At 38.7% G+C, this 21,424-nt stretch overlaps 2 protein-coding genes across 7 annotated transcripts in view; one reads left to right on the forward strand and one right to left on the reverse strand.

Moving 5' to 3' along the window:
- The first annotated feature begins 1,059 nt into the window (after positions 1-1,059).
- On the forward strand, positions 1,060-8,538 carry rpp38 (ribonuclease P/MRP 38 subunit). Of its 2 annotated transcripts, none has more exons than XM_052016415.1 (2): positions 1,060-1,188; positions 6,236-8,536. In XM_052016415.1, the coding sequence occupies exon 2, from the start codon at positions 6,279-6,281 to the stop codon at positions 7,200-7,202; it is 924 nt and encodes a 307-aa protein (XP_051872375.1). In that variant the 5' UTR covers positions 1,060-1,188; positions 6,236-6,278; the 3' UTR covers positions 7,203-8,536. The 2 variants fall into 2 exon arrangements, with proteins under 2 accessions (XP_051872375.1, XP_051872376.1); XM_052016416.1 differs by having other exon boundaries at positions 1,119-1,188; positions 6,272-8,538.
- A 382-nt stretch (positions 8,539-8,920) lies between these two features.
- Positions 8,921-21,424, reverse strand: part of nmt2 (N-myristoyltransferase 2) — a 41,883-nt gene continuing 29,379 nt past the window's right edge. For 4 of the 5 annotated variants that reach the window (XM_052016104.1, XM_052016106.1, XM_052016103.1 and 1 more), the window contains 5 exons: positions 20,114-20,222; positions 19,504-19,674; positions 17,628-17,795; positions 12,634-12,771; positions 8,921-10,509 (listed from right to left, as the gene is read on the reverse strand). In XM_052016104.1, the coding sequence (XP_051872064.1) occupies positions 10,489-10,509; positions 12,634-12,771; positions 17,628-17,795; positions 19,504-19,674; positions 20,114-20,222 (607 nt within the window). In that variant the 3' untranslated portion in view covers positions 8,921-10,488. The remainder of the gene's footprint in view (positions 10,510-12,633; positions 12,772-17,627; positions 17,796-19,503; positions 19,675-20,113; positions 20,223-21,424) is intronic. The other variant, XM_052016105.1, reaches the window with a different exon arrangement.

The following is a 21,424-nucleotide window of genomic DNA, read 5'->3' on the forward strand; positions in this document are numbered from 1 at the left end:
GGAAAAATTGTAATGTAGACACTATAACATAAGCAAATAAAAGATTTTTTTAAATTAAGTTATTAATATTTTTATAAAAGTGTACCTGATTACATGTGTTGTGTTTTTCTAGCTTAAAGAGTTTAACAGATGTTTAACTGGCCTGTAGGTTCCCACTTTCTGTCTCCCTTTTTGGATAAAGAGGTCATATTTGCTACTTTCCAATCTAATGGAAGCTTCCTAAATCCACAGGGTATAGTGCAACAGAACTGGCTAGACTTTATACAGGAAATAGGAAAATAGTTCAGCAGCCATAGTGTGGAAAGTCTTGTCATCGGAACAGAAATGATGGATATGCAGAAACTGGGAGAATGAAATGGAGTCCTTGCAGGAAGTGGAGTAGTGTTGTCGAGATAGTTGTGGGAGTCTTTGGCCTTGCAGTAGATACTGGTTGCAAGCTTATCCCCAGAAACGGGAGAAGTCAAGAAAGCAAAGCAAAGAGTTAAGTATGAATCGTGTGAAACTGAGAGCAGGGTGAAAATTGGCAGTAAAAATGTTTAAACCAAGGAAGCCACACTGAAACAGACATCAAAATACCAGAAGAGGAATGGGGAGCAAGAACAGAAAATGCTGGAAACACTCAGCAAGTCAGGCAGCATATGTAAGAGGGCAAACAGTTAACTTTTGCGACCAAGAATGTTCTTGTTTCAGATATCCACCATCTGCAGTGTTTTTGATTTTCATTTACTGTTTGTTTCTTCAATGAATGCTGCCTGGCCTCCTGGGTGCTTCCAGCATCTGCATGTTTGATTTTTCAGTAGGGGGCCGGAGTACATCCCAACTGTTGCATTTTTGCAACAAACCCCTTTTAAATGCCAATATGTAGTTTATCTTCGTTTCTTTCCATGCCCCCTTCACTAGTGTTTTTTGTCTTGCTTCCTAGCAATCTTATTAAAGATTACCAGAAAGCAAGGCAAAAAACCTCCACACTGCGTAACTGCACAAGCATGGATATCCCTATCTGCGCATGCGCCACTACCCCCCCACCCCCCACCATTCAGCCGGAACGTGGCGCGGGCGGGGGAACGTGGCGCGGGCGGGCTCGCGCACCGTGCGCGCGGGAACGTGGGGCGGAGCCGCTGCGATGTCGTGAGGCCTTTGGACACGTTCCGGGCCGGGAGCCTCTGGTGAAGTTGTGCCGCTGTGCGGGTGAGTAGCTCTCTGTGTGAGCAGCTGTCCAGGCTCCCAGGAGCTTTTAGACTTAGGTTATATAACATTGGCATTAAATTAACCAGAAAGCAAAATGTACCGTGTTGCAGAAAATGGAAACATTTAATATTCTCTAGAGGACATAACGTGATGTTACTGAGTTTTTTTTAATGGAAATCACTTTTTGAAAATGCTACTTCTGGCGATGATCGACTGATTCTGTAATCGACGATGTTAAATTTCAATAATGTCAGTACCATCGTGCGTAGATAGAAAATTTACAGTAATTTGAGTCCAGATTGGAGGGGATAAGGGTGAGGAGTGAGAACTTGTATTCTATAGAGCTTTGGTTCAGAGTTCATCAACATCTCCATTGCCTTAGACCATTACCAGAATGATTGCTGCTGGCAGAAACAAAAAAATGCTGGAAACATTCGGTAGGTCAGGCAGCAAATGTGGAGAGAAAAACAATGTTCAGGTCAGTGACCCATATGGGGAAAGTTGCCTGCTTTTAAAACCAGTCGTGTTTTTTGAAAGAGGTCGGTGGAGATCGGGAATAACTGCATTAGAATGAATCCCTCTGATTTAAAATGTGACAGTAGCACATGGTGTAAACCATCTTACAAATTGGTGATTGACGATAGACTACAAGTTAAGCATGATAGAAGTAAAGAGGCACTATTGTATTACATAAGCAGAATAACTAGCTTGTACACAGGGTATTGCAGATCAACAAGGTTAGAAATTTTGTATTTTGTAATAATTGTTAAGCAAGACACACACAGAATTCCCTACTCACAGGGTGATTACAGCATAGAGGTCTATTGAATCTGTTTAGATTTTAGAACAATCCAGTCCTTTCTCCAGACTCCTGCAAATTATTTTCCCGTAAATGCTTATACAGTTCCCTTCTGAAAGCCCTGATTGGCTATGTTTCCGCCACCCTCACGGGTAGTGAGTTCTAGAGTGTACCTACTCATGATGTACATAAAAACTTTTCCTCACCTCCACGAGTCTTTTCCCAGTCACTTTAACTGCGTCCTTGGCATCTCAAGCAATCTGCCGATAACAGCACTTCTCTCCATTTGGCCTTTTTAAAACTTGCACCTCTGTCCAATTTCGGAACCTTCAGTAAATCAAGGAGAACAACCCCAACTTCTCCAGTCTAACCTTTTGGCTGAATTCCCTCATCCCTGGAAGCATTCCCATAACTCGCCTCCACCGTCCTTTGAGATCTTTGCAGAGTGTGGTGACCAAAGTTACTCCAGTGGTGGTCTAATCAAGTAGTTTTATGGAAAGGTTCAATGTAACTTTAAATGAAAATCAGAAAACTGAAATGTAAAACAAGAACAGAAAATGCTACAAATACTCAGCAGGTCAGGCTGTGTTGGTGGGAAGAGGAACAACGTTTCAGGTCAGAGACCCTTCACTGGAATGGAAAAGGAGACAAAAGAAGCTTGTAAAGCTGTGGGGGAGGGGGATGTTCTGTACTCTTTGTCCCTATTTAGGAAGCCCAGGACCCCACTACTTCAAAGTCCCATCTGAAACACAGCACTTCCTCATTGCTGTATTAGACTGCAGTACATGCTCAAATAGGCCTTGAACGTATGTTCTTGTGGGATGAATATAAGAAATAGAGACAGGAATAGGCCATCTGGCTCTTTTGGACCTGCTCCAGCATTTATTAAGATCTTGGCTGATTTTCAGCCTATTTTCCAGCACTATCTCCATATCCATTGATTCCATTAATGCCCAGAAATCTATAAATCGAAGTTTTGAATGAACGCAAGAACTGAGCCTCTATAGCCCTTTGCAGTAGAGAGTTCCATAAGTTCACCACCTCCTAGATGAAGAAGTTTCTTCGTAATTCAGTGCTACACAGCCGTTTTCTTGTGCCTGTTATGTTTGTTCTTCATCAAGAGACAAACTTCATGTGGGTTTAACATCTGAACATTTTTATTAACCAACACCAGCCCGGCTTGCTTTCCCTCTTTTTACAGCCACTTCCTGTTTCCCCATGTGACCCCTTGCATTGCCTACTGGGAATTGTAGTTCTTTATTATAACTACATAATAACACACGTGTGCCCTCAATGCCAGAGTCCTCAACCAGGGAAACATCTTCCCTGAATCTCACTTGTCAAGCCCTTTGAGAATTTTCCATGTTTTGATGAGACCTCTTCTCGTTCTTCTAAACTATAGAGAATGTAGTCCCAATCTCTCCTCACACGGCAAACCCACAGAGACCAAAACTGTACACAGTGCTCCAGGTGTGATCTCACAAAGGCCCTCTGCAATGCATTAAGACTTCCTTACTCCTGTAATCAAATCCTTTTGTAATGTAGGCTAACATACCGTTTGCCTGTTAATCACTTGCTGCACCTACATGTTAGCCTTCTGCGACTTCTGTACAAGCACACTTCAGTCCCTTTACATTACCCAATCTATCCCTATTAAATGCAGTATTGATACCAGAAAATTGGAAACTGGCTAATTTAGAATCTAAAATATGACCAGACTCATTGACAATTATGAACTTATTAATTATTTTATATTGAATGAAAATAAAAGGAAATTGTTTATTAGCAATAAATATAAATATCATCTATAATGAAGACTGCAGATGCTGGAAAAGTGAAATAAAAACAAAAGTGTTTTGAAATGACAAATATAACGGGTCATTGCAACATGTGCATGGAGACCTAAAGTTAGTGGTCTTTCATTAGAATTGTAAAATAATTGAGATTGAACAAGCGCAAATGCAAGGTCAAACAAAGCAAAGGTCAGTGATGGCTGTGAAGGCAGGATGGTATTGTAGCGACTCACCGCACTGGCATCGAACTGGCTCCTGACATCGCGACGTTGTCGGAGGCCCCGATCCAAGATGGTGCAGGGCCCTCCTTCTTCCCCAGCGTTGGGCTGGGAAAGCCCGCGCGCAGGAAGGTCAGGTGACCCGCGTGTGACGTCAGCGCGGGAACTGTAGCGCGGGAAGTTTTCGGCTATTAAAGGCGCACCGTGCCCCTGTTCTGAATTCGACCTCTGATTTCGAAACCAGCGACTCTGTGTCTTCATTTCGTGGTGTGTAGCTGGCCGCTACAGTATAAGCAAAAAGTGGATGATGATGCAAAGTAGGAGCTTGTAAATAAAACAACTGAAGAAGCAAGCAATGGTTTTTCTGGAAGTGCTAATGGGTGGTGGAAGGTGGAAAGGTTATGATTAGTGATGGGACCAAATTGTTCTAATTTACATAAAGGTCCTTGGTTCAGAAACAATCAAAATTTAAGATTATAACAGTTTTGGAAGTGCAGCTGAACTGGAAGAAAGAACAGAAATCATTTTTTTAATGGAAAGAGGAAAGCAGCTGAAATTAAGTTTTTTTTAAAAAAAAATGATGCACCAAAGAAATTTCGTCAATGTGCTATGTATTGAAGAAATGAGATGAAGTAACTTTTCAGAGAGTTGATCTTGGAAGTGTATAATATTTTTTAATAATATCTTACCTGCAAGTTTAAACCAAGAAGGAAAATTAAGTCTGATGGCAAAAATTTGAAATAATGTCTTAAAATTAACTCCTACAATGGCAGGGATATCTTGTGTATTCATGCAGTTGTAACCTACTGTGTACAGCTGGCTTGGTGCTTGAAAGGAACCGAGTAAGTATGCAGATTAATAGCCTGAATGCTATTGAGTTTTTGACCTCAACTGTGCAGGGCATCGGTGAGACTGCACCTGGAATATTGTGTGTAGTTCTGGTCACCATACTATAGGAAGAACATGATTAAGCTAGGGAGGGTGCAGGAAAGATTAACAAAGATGCTGCCTAAACTGGAGGGCTTGAGTTACAAGGAAAGACTGGATAGATTGGGACTGTTTTTCCTGGAGCGAAGGAGGCTGAGGTGTAACCTTAGAGAGGTTTATAAAATCATGAGGGGCATAGTGGATGGTCCCAGTCGTTTTACCAGGGTAGGGGCACCTAAAACTAGAGGACATAGATTTAAGGTGAGAGGGGAAAGATTTAAAGGGAACCCGAGAGGCAAGTTTTTCATACAGAGGGTGGTGGGTAAATGGAACAAGCTGCTAGAAGAAGTGGCAGAGGTGGTACAATTACAATATTTAAAAGACACAACATAGAACAGGACAGCACAGGAACAGGCCCTTCAGCCCACGATGTTGTGCCAAACTGATTAAGCTAATGGCACCTCATCCCTTCTGCCTGCTCATAGTTCATATCCCTCCATTCTTTGCAATATTCATTTGTCTATCTAAGAGCTTCTTAAATGCAGCTATCATATCAGCCTCTATCACCACCCCTGGCAGTGCATTCCAGGCACCCACTACTCTATGTAAAACAAAACTTGCCCCGCATATCTCCTTTGAATTTTTCCCTCTCTCACCCTAAGTGCAGGCCCTCTAGTGTTAGACATTTTTACCCTGTGAAAAAGATACCGGCTGTCTATCTATGCCTCTCATAATTTTTTAAACCTCTATTGGGTCTCCCCTCTAGCCACCACTGCTCCAGAAAAAACAACCCTAGTTTGTCCAACCTCTCCGTATAGCACCTGTCTTCTAATCCAGGCAGCATCCCGGTAAACCTCTTCTGCGCCCTCTCCAAAGTCTCCAAATCCTTCCTATAATGGGGAGATCAGAATTGAATTCAGTACTCCAGATGCAGCTTAACCAGAGTTTTATAAAGCTGCAACATAACTTCCTGACTCTTAAACTCAATGCCTTGAATAAAGGCAAGCACACCATATGCCTTCCTTATTTGGATAGGTATGTGGATAGGAAATGTTGTGCAGGATATGGGCCAAATGCAGGCAAATGGGACTAGTTCAGGATGGCACCTTGGTCAGCAAGGATAAGGTTTGCCAAAGGGTCCATTTCTGTGCTGTAACCAGAACCCAGTGAGTGGAAAGGGAGTGTGGTAAACATCACCTTGTGAGTCAAAGGCTGGACCATAGAGATTTCCTGTAGTCAGATAGCAGATGTTTGGAGCTTTATTGTAGTTTGCTTGCTTTTCAAATAAATGTATGTTTTGTTTTAAACAGATTGTCAAGTTTTATAAATTGTATTTTCACCTTCAGTCCAAACATGGAAACCCCAGCCAAAGTAGTGCAAAAAGGGGTACGGAAAATACGACCTCCAAAGGCTAAGATTTCTTTCAACAATCCTTTTGTTTTCGATTGGAGCCCTTTGAACAGGGAAAGCGTGGAATTCATCCTAAAGAAGCTACAGGAAACATTTCAACAGACTAATCTGTACAAACAGGAACCTATTCAAAAGCCCAGGAAACTAAGAGCTTCCAAAACACCAAAAAATCAAGAAAATAGAAATATGGAAGGAAATGTCGAAGAAATCAGAGAAGGCCAAAATAAAATTGAAGGCTTGAAAGAAGAGGATAAAATGATTAGGATTCCAGAGACCAAGCAAGGATGGACTAATGTGGATCTTCGGAAACAGCTGGCCATTGGAATCAATGAAGTAACTCGGGGTTTAGAGAAAGATGAATTATGTTTGGTTCTGGTGTGTAGGTCAGTGAAACCCCCTATTATGACCCAGCATCTCATTCAGCTGAGTGCAAGTAGGACTGTCCCTGCCTGTCAAGTTCCCCATTTGAGTGAAACTGTGGCACCTTTGCTGGGTTTAAAATCTACACTTGCTCTGGGATTTAAAAAGAATTCAGAGACTTTTATTGAAACGATTAATGCTGTTGGTCCACAGGTGCCTCCTTTAAATATTTCATGGATGCAGGAAAGTCAGCAAGTTGAGAGTGCTGAAGGATTGGAGACAAAGGAGTTTGAAGGGACCAGTGAAATGCCAACAACCGAAGAAATGGATGTTGCACTTCCACAAAGTCAGAAGCGTAAATTCTGTGAAATTGCATCAAGAGACAGTCCTCTAGAATTGTGTAGTGCAAGAAAGAAAAAAGCAGGAGTGACATTGCTGCCTTTAAAAATAAAGAAGGTCATTCCAAATCCAAATAAAATTCGGAAGCCAAAAAAGAAAAAGAAGTAACAATCGGATGCTGGGACTTTAAATCAGAACTAGAAAATGTAGGCAATAGAACTAGGTCAGTTAGCATTTGTGGACAACAGATAGATAAACCAAGAATGCTGGAAATATTCAGCAGATCAGGCAGGATCTGTGGAGAGAAAACTGTTTCAGAACAATGACAATGACCTTTTGTTTTAAAATATCAGATTGCCACCATATGCAGTCTTGTTGCTTTCAGCTAAATCAACCCTTTCACAAAACTGAATTAAATTGTATGTTGTAAAGAAACAAAAGAGGGAAGAGGCTGCGGGGAGAAAAGTTTCACAAAATATAATAAGAACAAAAGGAAATTCTATGGTGGTAGGGTGCCAGAAATTTTAGCTACCTCTGTTGAAACTCTTTGGGCTCTGCACTCAACTTCTGGTTGACCAGTCTTCTACCCACCTCCTAAATTTCCTCTACAGATTTCTTTTTGTATTACTGGTATTCTGTAAAGTGCTATTGGATTTTTTGTGTTTTAAAAATGCCTACATGCACAGTGAAAATGTAGGTGTGTATTCTGATGAGGTTGGGGGTAGGTGTATGAGGAAATGAATATTTCATTATCATTTCTGTCACTGTAGCAAGACCACAAGCTACTAATAAATTCATTGACTCAGCTGATTAAAAAATTGGGTATCCTCTGTTATGCACAATAGTTTATTGGGCTGAAATTTCTGCTCTTTTCAACCAAAATCATCACAAATGAAGCATAGATCACAGAATTTTATGCAGTGTGCATTCAGTGCAACTAGTGTTTCTGCAATCCTTTGCAATCATTCTAAATGCCTTATTTTGGAAGCAGAAAATTGGTTAATCCCCCAGGTGAATTAATCACCATTGGGAGTTTCTGTTCATTATTTATATGTAGATCTTCAACGTGGCTTTGAAAATTAACCGTTTGGATGCAATTATAAGTTTTTCTTTAACCAGTTTACTAAGAAACTACTTAGTATGTAATTACAAAATAGTTAAAAATGTAGATTTCATTAATTCACAGAGGTCATTAATGGATGTCAACTGTTTACTCTCACGATTCACATGTTGAGTTTTAATAAAGTTCTAACTCACTACATGATAGAATTATGTACTTTGTTCTAATACGTTTGCAATTCCAATGTTCACTCTGGAATATTTTTGCAGATGTACCTGTGATAAGTTCCCTTGCCACATATGATAATATCCAATATTTTGTCCATTATTGTGTTGATTCCAGAACTTTTTATTTTGTAATATATAGCTCATTTTACCCTACTTCATCCTTCCAACAATTTATTTTTGTACAGCTAGTAACGGCCAGAAGCCAGTACTAACATCTCACACAGGTAGGCAGAAGCATCAAGGTTTAAGCCTGCTGTTATTTAACATTTAATCTTACATAACTTTCCAGTGAAACAGAAAGTGAAGGGCTTATATGCACCATTTAGTCTATAAATCTCAGTTAAAATACATAAGATAATTAGCCTGATTCTTATATAAAATAAATAAAAATGACTCCTGATTACTAAAAAAAAAGCAGTCAGTAATGTGCTTTCTCTACAAAACTAGTTGTCTGAAATATTTAGAATGTGGGAGGAAATAACACATTCATACAGAATTATATGCACATCTTTTCACGGAAGTAATTTACTAAACTGCCTAAAGTTCTATTTTCTGGCATCTGAACTAATTGAAAGAAACAAAGCATACACAGGTTGTAACAAAGTTGAAATGATTTTTTTTATTAATTTAGACATCAAACAGTCATGCTGGTGAACCGAAAACATTACTGAAATCAAAAAGTACATTCTTCGTCTGGTAACATATAAACCATGTTTGTCCTCCATTGAGAACTGATTTAGGAATGGATCATTTCTTGCACACATTTTCCAATGTGGGGCCTTTTCAATGAAGCATGCATAACAATAAAAGTAAACTATACGCAACCTGTCATTTCACCAGGCGAAGTTTTAAGCTGCTGAACAGCTAAACATGCTTAAACAAGGCCCAAACCCTTCTTGTTAACATAATTTGTGGAAAACACAACATACAACAAAGCTTTCAGTTTTATTTTTAAAAAAGTATTTCCCTTTGAATTAGTCTGTCAGTTACTCACAGGAGCTGTTTAAAAAAAACACACCTGACTCAATATCCAGGTATTTGGGGAGAAAATATACCCAAGTTTTCATACGTATCGAAAGAACAATGGTTTGGCAGGAGAAAGATGCTAATCCATCATGATTTATTTTGATTTTAAATCCTCTGAGCAGCTTTCCTCAGCTGTTTTATTTATCTGCCACTGACTCAGCTATTTATTTATTGGCTTGCCAGGGACCTAAAAATTATTTATGGTCCAGGCTTATAGCTGAAATCTCAATTCCCAGACTTCAATCTCCACCCTCAATTGTAAAACAAGCATTTTTACCACTTCTATTGCACCACACCAGGTGGCATCTAAAAAAGCTTAAAAACTAAGTGACAAAAGTTTTGTCCCAGCTGTACGATAGAAAAAAAATGGGAAATGCAGCCTCTTTCACAAGTAAGCCATGAACACTATCTACGAGCAGCCAGATTGCACTGTTAACATTGAGGGTGCATACAGAATAGCGTGGGATTCTTTCTGACTTATTTGCTTTGCTGGAAATTCTGGTTCTGGAATTTGCATTATTGCAAAAATATCCCACTCAACTCAACCAAGTGAAAATTAGTCAGTTCATACTGTAGGTCCTTCAGTGTTCCCAGTGTGAACAATTAAAAAACACTGGTCAATAAATAGAAATGTCTGGCAGTACAAGAACACCCGCTAGGTATAATAGTAACAACCTTCTTCACACAATTTACTATTGCGCACTTCATTTGTACAAAATACTTAGCTGTCATTCTGCAAAAGAAGCCTTCCATTCCTCATTATCTAAAGTAGCAGCAATACATTCATTATGAAAATCTAATTGCAGATCTGCCTCTGGAATTCAATAAAACAAAGTGCATACAAAATCCTCAGTTATTTATGAGAACCGTCATTCAGGTTGCAAATGGTTATCAGATAAACTTCTTAAAGGTTTAAACTCCCAACAAAACACCATGGAATTATGCAACACCACTGCACAGTAAAATCAAGTCCTAAAAAAGAATCAATAGTCTCCATTTTGTTGAAAGCAAAACGTGGTTGAAACTACTAGCTCCTTTTATTGAATTCTGTGTTGAGCTAGTACTTTTGTCACTGATCAAAGGCATGGTATTGGACCCTGGGATTCTAATGAAAAGGCTTCCACAGAGATAGTAGAATGTTCTACTGCAGCACTAGACCAACCTACAGAAAAGAAAATCAACACTTTATGTAAAGGTATTCAGAATAAAAATAAGTTTTATCAATGATTCCTGAGAAAAGAAATTCCAGCTCATCAGTTCCAAAATGTTAAAATAATAAGGACCTTATTGAAAGATATGAAATGACAAAACATATACACTAATTCATTAAAGGCTTAAAGAAGTAATTTTAAGTAAAATTCTGAAGGTTTTGAGGTACCTGGATACAAAACTGTATGTGTAATCATGCTAGGGAATTGTGTGTGAACCTAGCCAATCTCTGCCCTTTACGTTTATCTTGCTAACTATCCAACAATATTAAGTTTGTGAACTGTTGGAGTCAAACCAGTTTTTCATGAAATTACATTTATAAGCTGATGTGTAACTCTTGGTGACTCACTCTAAAATCCATCAGTGCTCTATTTATAAGCTGATGTGTAACTCTTGGTGACCCACTCTAAAATCCATCAGTGCTCTAATACAACTGATTGTTAAATTGCAACATTCCATCTATTGGCTCAAGCTATGATGAATTATAGTACCAGAAGACATATTGGAATTCTCACAGTTAGGGAACGGGGATAAAAAACACACTAAGAATACTGGACAGGAGAGGTTTAAGGCTGCAATTGATGATTATCTGAAATTCCCACTGTCGAGATGAAACTAATTTACCTGTACTTCTTCCAATTTAGCCTATTGCTCAAGATGTGGTCTCAAAAACGGGAAATCAAATGTAGACTGAGTGACCACTTTGCAGAATATCATTGTTCTGTCCACAAGTACAACCCTAAAGTTCCAGTCACCTGTACATTTAATTGTCCAACACATTCCCACTTTGATTTCTGTCTTCAGTCTCTCACAATATTCTAAAGTCCAACTGCAAGCTTGAGGAACAACACCCCATCTAATGATTACAACCTTATGAACAACGAGTTCAATAATTTAAAATCATTAGTAATTCCCTTCTATGTACCTCACATTTTCAACATTCATTTTTTTGTTCCTCTTTTCTACTGGTAATCTTACATGTATTTGTTTTCATTTGCTACTTTATTATTTGTGAAATGGCTTTACAACCCCCCTCCCCTTTCACCCAACTCCAACATTCCTTTAGTTATTTAATTTCTCCCATCTTCCACCCAATCACAGATGTTTTATTTTTCTCTCTGTCCCTGTCTTTCATCTTAAAATGTTTTACCTCCAATTTTCCTCATTGACATGAAATTATAACTCATGTTTTTCTCTCTCAGTTGCAGCCTGAACTGCTGAGTAATCCCAGTATTTTTTGTTATACTTTTAAAAGACATTTGGTCTATTCAGTAATCCTCAACACCACTGAGACAACTCTGCGCATCTTTACAATAAGTATAAAAACGACTTCCCTTCTTTATATGGCTTCCTTATTAATAAACAATCTCGCTGATCTGCACTGCTATAATCAGGTAAATTGGCACTCAGATGTTAAATAGTGACCAGAAACTTGATCAAAGAGTTGGGTTTTAAAAAATGTCCTTGAAGGAGGATGAGATGAAGCGATGTAGAAGAAAATTTCAGACCACAGAGCTTGGGTGGCTCAAGGCATGGTCAACAATTGTGCTGGAATGGAAGAATTCACAAAATCCCAGTCAGAGTAATAAAGAATTCAGTTAGTGTGGGAGGACAAGGCCATGGAAAAATTTACAAATGAAGGAGAATTTTAAATTTGAGGCATGCAAATCGGCAAGGACAGATGATCAAAACTAAATATTAATGCAGATATTGTGGGCATTATTCTCCTAAGGGTCTGGTGCACTGCTGCTGCAAAGCAGATATGAAAGGATAGAATGGGAGATAAATTCTGACATACAATCCCGGGAAGAGTGCATTGAAGGATATGATTGTGGCTTGATCCAGTCCTGGATATATCATAAGAGAGAAAACATAATCAGAGAAATAACTTCTTTATAAAGAAGAGTAATTGCTAAGGATCTGATTAAACTCACAAAAGCAGAACTGACTCGTGCTCTAAGTGAAAAATCAAAAAATATTGCAGAAGCTGGAAATCTAAAACAACAACAGAAAATGCTGAAAATACTCAGCTGGCCCAGTTTTATTTTGGACCAAGTGTTTATAATATGTTTCTCACCTTTTCAGGCTCCATATCTGGGCACCGCCAATTGTACAAATAGTACTGCAAATTTCCATCACCTATGCCAAATTTTAGTTTTTCTAGGAATGTTTTGTTTTCCATTAAATCAAGTGCATTCAACACATCAAATCCTTTCTGTGAAAAAATAAAGTATTCTCATGAACAAACAGAATGACAGTAAATCTTCAAAAAAAATTACTCTTCAACAGTCTTGGTTTGCATGAAATGCTAGAAATTAACAACATCTTAAAAAATTTCCCCCTTAATTTATAGACACCAACTTCAATAACAACATTTTTTTGGGGGAAATATAGATTGCAGCAGGCAGAATTTACATTATCTCACTTCTGCAATGCAAAAACAAGTCACTGTATGGTGTGATTACTCTGCAAGTTCACCATTCACTGTTCACCAAATATTCACATTTCAAGCTTTTGGCCCACAGCTTTTGTGTACCCGGGCACGTGAAGAGCTCATTCTGGAGAAGATTCTAGCTATGTAGGAGTCAGCAGTATAGACAGGCTTGTGCTTGGCTAAACTACACCTACAAATCTTATACCAGTATTCATTATTCCTACAGTGACAACCTCCAACCTTTCTAGAAGATGCTACCTCGACATACATTTAACATAGAACAGTACAGCACAGAAACTGGCCCTTAGGCACACGATGTTGTGCCAAATTAATTAAGCTAATGATGTCTAATTAAACAAATCCCTTCTGCCTGCACATGGTCCATTTCCCTCCATTCTCTGCACATTCATGTGCCTATCTACGAGCCTCCTAAGCACCCCTATCATATCTACCTCCACCGCTACCCAAGGCAGTGCATTCCAGGCACCCACTACTCTGTGGAAAAAACATTCCCCTTGCATTTCCTTTGAACCTTCCCTCTTAATGAACCTTAAATGCATGCCCTCTAGTATTAGACAGTTCAACCCTGGGATAAATATAGCAGCTGTCTATACTCAGTGCCTCTCATAATTGTATAAACTTCTATCAGGTCTCTCTAAAGCCTGTGTTGCTCTAGAAAAAACAACCCAAGTTTGTCTGACCTCTGCTTGTAGTAAATGTCCTCTAATCCAGGCAGCATCCTGGTAAACCTCTTCTGCACCCTCTCCAAAGCCTCCACATCCTTCCTACAATGGGACGACCATAATGAATGCAATACTCCGGATGCGGCCTACCAGACTTTTTATAAAGCTGCAACATAACTTCCTGACTCTTGAACGCAATGCCTCAACTAACAAAGGCAAGCATGCCATACACCTTCTTTACCACCCATTCAACTTGTGCTGCCACTTTCAGGGAGCTATGGTCTTGGACCCCAAGATCCCTCTGTACATCAATGTTGCCATTAACTGTGTACTGTCCCTTTACATTTGATCTCCCAAGTGCAACACCTCACACTTGCCCAGATCAAACTCTATCTGCCATTTCTCCACCCACATCTGCAACTGATCTATATCCCGCTGTATCCTTTGCCAGTCTTCTACACTATACACGACACCATCAATCTTTGTGTCATCTGCAAAGTTACTAACCACCCATCCACGCTTACATCCTACAGAGCCAAGTCACTGTGGATCCCATGCATCATAATCATATGGATCAGGCTACCGAGGGACCTTGTCAAGAGCCTAAAATCCACGTTGACAATATCCACTGCTCTACCTTTATCAATTACCTTTGTCATCTCCTTGAAAAACTCAGTCAATTTTGTAAGACATGACCTGCCCTGTACAAAACCATGCTGACTGTCCCTAATTAGGCCATGCTTTTCCAAATGCTCATAAATCCTACCCCAAATAATCTTCTCCAATAGTTTTCCTACCACTGTCATGAGAGTCACCAGTCTGTAGTTTCCAGTATTATCCCTTTTTCCGTTCTTGAATAATGGACAACATTAGCTATCACCAGTCCTCTGGGACCTTGCCTATGGCTAGAGAGGACACAAAGATCTTGCTCAAGGCCCCAGCAATTTCATTTTTTGCCTCTCTCCATAATCTGGGGTATATTACCTCAGGCCCTGGGGACTTATCCACCTTAATGTCTTCAAGAGACCCAACACCAACTTTTTCTTTATCGCAAAATGCCCTAGCATACTCCACACTGATTTCACTATCTTCCATGTCCTCCTTGGTGAATACCAACCCAAAGTACTCACTTGGGACCTCGTCCACATCTCTGCCTCCAACCACATATTCCCTCCTTTATCCTTGAGTGGTCTTACCCTTTCCTTAGCTATCCTCTTGCTCTTGATATATGCATAGAATATCTTGGGATTCTCTTTAATCCTTCTTGCCAAGAACTTTTCATGGCCCCACCTGGCTCTCCTAATTTCCTTCTTGTTCTTTTCTGGCTTCTTTATAATCCTCAAAGGCTTTGTTTAATTTTAGCTTCCTAAACTTTACATATGCTTCCTTTTTCTTCTCAACTAAATCACAATCTCTCCCATCATCCAAGGTTCCCTTGCCATCCTCGTCCTTCCTTCCTACTGGAACATACCTGTCCTGTACTCTGTGCAGTTGGTCTTTAAACAACCTCCACATGTCAGATGTGGATTTGCCCAAAAACAGCTATTGCCAATTAACTCTCCCTAGGTCCTGCCTAACACTTTCGTAATTTACCCTTCCCCAATTTAATACTTTTGAGCAAAGTCCATATTTTTCCTTTTTATAGCTATCTTAAAATTTAAGGATTTGTGATCACTGTTTCCTAAATGTTACCCTACTGAAAGGTCAGTCACCAGGCCAGGCTCTTTTTTTCCAATACAAGGTCCAGTATGGCCCCTCCTCTAATTGGACTATCCACATACTATTTAAAGAAACTCTCTTGGATGCATCTAACAAATTCTACGCCATCTAACCCTCCTGCACTAAGGAGGTCCCAGTCTATACTGGAGTAGTTGAAGTCACCCACTATGACCACACTGTTGTTTTTGTATCTTTCCCTAATCTGACTGCGTATCTGTTCCTCAATGTCCCAGTGACTACTGGGGGGGTCTGTAGTATAATGCCAGAGTGATTGCATCTTTCTTATTTTTGAGTTCTAACCATATAGACTCATTATGTCACTTCTGAGTGCAGCTGTGATATTGTCCCCGATTAGTAGTGCAACTCCTCTCCCTCTTTCTCTCTTCTAAAACATCATAACCGTGGGACAATACGCAGCCAATCCAATTAACATTTCTAACTTCATTCATTTAAAAAATAAACAATATTATTGCACAATTGGAAAGCATGAAGAACTAATTTTCCAAGAACACCGTGGGAAGCTAGTGAAGAAATTGCAGGAGCCCTGGCTGAGATATTTGCATCATCGTTAGTGACAGGTCAATTGTCAGAGGACTGAAGGGTGGCTAATGTTGTGCCTTTATTTAGGAAGGGCTAACAAAGAAAAACCTGGGAACTATAGACCAGTAAGCCTAACATCTGTAGTAGGTAAGTTATTGGAGGGGATTCTGAGGGATAAGATGCATTTGGAAAGACGGGGGTTGATTAGGGATAGTCAGCACGGCTTTGTGCATGGGAGCTCAGGTCTCATGAATTTGATTGAATTTTTTGAAGTAACCAAGAAGGTTGATGAGGGCACGTTGGTAGATAAAGTCTATATGGACAAAGTAAGGCCTTTGATGAGGTTCTGCATGGTAGGCTTCAATGGAAAGTTCGCATGGGATCCAGGCAGAGCTAGCTAATTGGATATACAATGTTAGGAAGCACAGGATGATGGCAGAAGGTTGTTTTTTGGTCTGGAAGCCCATCACTAATGGTGTGCCCCAAGGGTCGGTGCTAGGCCCATTGCTATTTATCATCTCTACTGATATACTTGGATGAGAATGGTTAGTAAGTCTGCAGATGACACTAAAATATGTGATGTCATAAACAGTGAAAATGGTTATCAGGAATTACAGAGAGGTCTTGATAAACTGGGAAAGTGGGCTGAGGAATGGCAAATGGAGTTTAGTATCAGATAAGGACAAGGTGTTGCATTTTCGTAAGACAAACGAGGGTAGGGCTTTCACAGTGAACAGTAGGGGCCTGGAGAATGTTAACTTATATAATTTATGTTTGTCATATTTGTAACTTACTGTGGTGCTGCTGCAAAAAATCTAATATTCCTGGTATTTATACCCTGGGTGTGTATGCCCATGACAATAAACTTGAACTTGAAACTTGAGAGTCTAGGAGTACAAGTATGTGGTTCCCTGAAAGGGGGGGGTCGCAGGTCGACAGGATGGTGAAGGCGGCTTTTGGCACATTGGCCTTAATCAGTCAGGGCATTGAGTATAAAAGTTGGAATGTTATTTGCAGTTGTACAAGACACTGGTGAGGCTGCATTTGAAATTTTGTGTTCAGTTTTGGTCACCTGCTAGAGAAAAGATGCCATTAAGCTGGAAAGAGTGCAGAGGAGATTTACAAGGATGTTGCCAAAACTTAAGCGACTGAGTTATGGAGAGAGGTTGAGCAGGTTGGGACTTTATTCACTGGAGCGTAGGAGAATGAGGGGTGATCTTGTAGAGGTGTATAAAATGAGGGGCATAGGTAGGGTGAATGCACACAGTCTTTCTTCCCGGGGTTGGGGAATCAAGAACTAGAGGGCATAGGTTTAGGTTGAGAGGCGAGAAATTTAATAGGAACCTGAGGGGCAACTTTTTTACCCAGAGGGTGGTCCATATAAGGAATGAGCTGCCAGAGGAAGTGGTTGAGGCAGGTACATTAACAACACTTAAAAGACATTTGGATGGGTACATGGATAGGAAAGGTTTAGAGGGATATGGGCCAAACACAGGCAAATAGGATTGGCTTACATGGGTGTCTTGCTCAGCATAGACAGTCGGGCCAAAGGGCCTGTTACCGTGCTGTTTGACTTTATGAGTTACTATACTGCCCTCAAAACATCATTGCAACAGAGTTGTACATGACTGATTTGATTATGCCTTGACTATTTCTATGTTATTAGATCAAGAAAAGATATAATGAAAAGTTTACCGATTTTGCAATTATTAGTGCATCATTCATAAGATCACTGAGTGGGGTCTCAGTGTGAACATTATAAAAAGAATAGGCAGCCTTAAGATTCTTATGAATAGGATGATGCATAACTGTGGAAGGTAACGTGTAGAAGCTTACAAAGTCTGTCAGAACACCATCAGAACCCTGAAAAAAAATAAATAATTGTTTAAAAGAAGCAAACCTGAAGTAATGTTAAAGACTTTGAAAATTAGCTTGCCATCTGTAATTTTCAAATCTCAACACAAAACATTCATAAAGATAAGGAGAAACAATATTTGGTAACAAATGTACAAATATTAGTGCTAATTAATACAATGCTAATTGAAATGAATGCAGGGGATTCACAGATATTATGAATTTACTGTGCATGATGCCTTGAAGTGGAACTTGCACAAATATATTATTCCAGTGTCAATTTATTAAGCTACTTTGAGAAAAATGTGAATGTCAATTAACCTGTAAATAAAAAGACACCATTCTTTGCTAGTAGCATGCTAGCAAATTATGAATTTGCATAAATATCAATATGCATGAGTTTACATTTATAACATACTACATCCTAAAACTCAGAGCAATTTACAAAATTAGATTTCAATCCTTTAATGCTGAACTGTGATTTTAGTGTATCTATGACTTAAAAGTATTACTCATTATTTCTGATTAATGTAGAAACACACGTATTACATTTTTTTTAAAAATCAGTAGGTTTTTCCACAAAACCCAAAAACTGTACATGAAAAGATTTTTTTTAGCGGGAAACCATAATGCCATTCAAGAAAAATTCAAAATTTGTCATTTTTGAATTGAAATCCATAATGCATTTAATGACACAGGAGGTATTCATTGGATATATTTTGTAACAGGTAAAATCAATTTACATAACTCTAAAATAGAAATGTAAATCTGATTTGCAATATTTGAAGAGATTTGAATTAAAACAGAACACTTGGATCATAAATGATATATTGTAGTAAAAGTCAAGGGCATTTTCAACTTGTACATCATAACCCATCTATTTTCTTTATAGATCTTGTCTCACCAATAGTACTTTTTTATTTAAAAAATTATCTTAAATGGTTGCCATATTGAATTTGTTAAAATATCTAAAAAAAATCAACATAAGACACATAAAATTAAGAATAAAGCTATTCAGGAGTGAAATCAAAAAGTAGAAGTCTGAAGTTCTGACAAGCGAAATTTTCAAATTTAACATGTTAGCTATGCATGTTAGTTAGCAATAACATTATTGCCCAATTTAAAATCCATTACTCTACAGAGTTATTACTCAATTCCTCAACACTCAATGTATAAATTGAACACTTAGTTCACTTAAATATTCCTGTCATAGCAGTAAGGCAATGAAAAACATAAAGAAATAATAATGTTGCTTTGATTGCTTTTCAAATATATCTCTAAAACAAATTTGAAAAGGTATATGCTTTCCTAAATTGGTAAACTCAATTTGTGATTGTGTTTCTGCAAATATTTTCAGAATTTAAACTGTGCCTGGATTCTTGAAACAAAATACTTAACTGATTGTATTCTAAATATTTTAAAAAAACATACGCTTGCTTTGCCAACCATTCTTTCCAAATATATTTTCCAAAAATAATTCTCAAAAATTATGCTTTTGTTTCAACAAAAAAATGATTAGCTTTAATGTAATTTCTCTCATTAATTCCCCCCAAAAAGAGCAACAAAAAGCCTCACCCAGATGTTTATTTTTCATGTCGAGTCTAGATGACTGTCAAGGGATCAAGAAAAGCCTGATTCAAAGTATTTTTTTAAATTATGATATCCAAGTAAGGCAGCATGTCAATAAATATACAGGCACAGCAGAGCATCGCATTACCTCTACCACGTAAGTGTCAATAATGTTTTCACGAGGCATTAACCAGTGGATCACTTCTTCCTCATTCATCACAGGAGCAAGTTCAAACTGCTTTAGATAATTAAACAGCAGCTCTTGTACTCTTTTTATATCCTTTTGCTCCATTGGCCTCAAACCTGTTGTCTTAGGGGTCTAACAAAAAAAATACAATGGAATTGTCACTGGGATAAACAAGTTGGTATTGCTATTTCTAAGCAAGATGAATTTTAGACTCACTTTGTTTCACCAGTCTACTTCATTCCTTTATTTGAAACCATGCTATATCAATATTGACATAACCACCAGTGTAAATGTATATTTCTTTATAATTTTAGAACACTGTTGACTTCCACAGTCATTGCTCGGAAAAATTCTAACAACATGAATCAACTGTGTGCACAATATAAGCATGATCAATCTACAGTACCTGTTAAGGTAGAACTGAACATGATACAAAATATTACCTCTCTAAACCTTCAATTCTCTCACTGAAACAAACACATTGTGGAAGTGCTGATAAGGAAGCAATTAGAATTGACTTTACTATTTCCATAACATCTGTTTTAGGATGGAAGCTGTTTGCAATGCTTACATCAGGTAACCTGTAGAGCTTCATGGTTCTCTGTAAAGTCATGTTTCTGCTGAGATGAGAGAACTTCACTTCTACCAGCTTCCTGGGATTCAGAGATCGATGCCAGTACCTACAATACAATAGCAGTATAGATCTTAAATCAAATACATCATTGATTTCCCCTAACATCATCAAAAACAGTTGAATCACAAGCTTCCAATTGATAACAGCAAACTAAATACTTCTTACCAATCCTAATGGCAACCATACTTAGCCACAGAAAAAGTCTACTGGGGTCCTAGCACTTTATCCTAAACCATGGGGCAAATCACACTCCCAACTTTGTCACAGGTAGGACATGTCTGATCACTTCCATACACCCCAATAGAAAAGTTTCTAAAATTATAAGGAGAATGGTCTCAGTTTTTTTTTCCCCCAGGGTAGGGGAGTCTACAGTGAGAGGGCATTGGTTTAAGATAAGAGAAGAAAGAATTAAAGGGGATCTGAGGAGCATGATTTTCACAGAGGGTGGTGGATTCATGGATCGAGCTACCAGAAGATGTGGTAGAGGTAGATACAATTATAACATTTAAAAGATATTTGGACAGGTACATGGATAGCAAAGGTTTAGAGGGATATGGGCCTAACATAGGCAAATGGGATTAGCGTAGATAAGCATCTTGGCCGGCACGGACAAGTTAGGCTGGAAGACCTGTTTCCATGCTGTACAACTATGAATCTACGAGTCCATCACCACATATATTTGTTAACCTCTTTCAAACCTCCTACCTTTATTTTTGCATCCTGGAGTACATTCTTCCCATAAATTAGGACCTACGTTCTACATTTACAGCTTGTACAGTTGTGAAACCATCTCAATGACATCAGCTTCTCTCCTTTACTAAACGTGTTTATACCATCACATCCAAAAACAAGGAAAAACTGCCCCGTTCATTCCTTTTTTCCCTCCTTGGCTGTTAAGACTCCAGCGTCCCAAATTCTGGTAATTTTCAAATTTATTTTGTGAGCCAACCATGCTCTCTCGAAGTCTATCTTGTCCAAGTGACACATCTTTTATTCTCTTTATCCCATTCCCCCAAACATTTGACTGCCCAATACCCTTCCTTCCCCGGCGTCAATGCTCTGATGTTGTAACTGCTTCACTCTCCTAAGATATTGATTCAGTCACAACGTCAACACTTATGCTCTTGCAAACCATCTTTCTAACTTCCAATAATAAAAACAGAAAATGCTGGAAATGGAGAGTCCCGGATATAAAACATAAACTGTTTCTCTTTCCACAGATGCTGCCTGACCTGCTGAGTGCTTCCA

Source organism: Pristis pectinata, chromosome 5 (genome assembly GCF_009764475.1).
Source record: "Pristis pectinata isolate sPriPec2 chromosome 5, sPriPec2.1.pri, whole genome shotgun sequence".
Lineage (NCBI taxonomy): Eukaryota > Metazoa > Chordata > Chondrichthyes > Rhinopristiformes > Pristidae > Pristis > Pristis pectinata.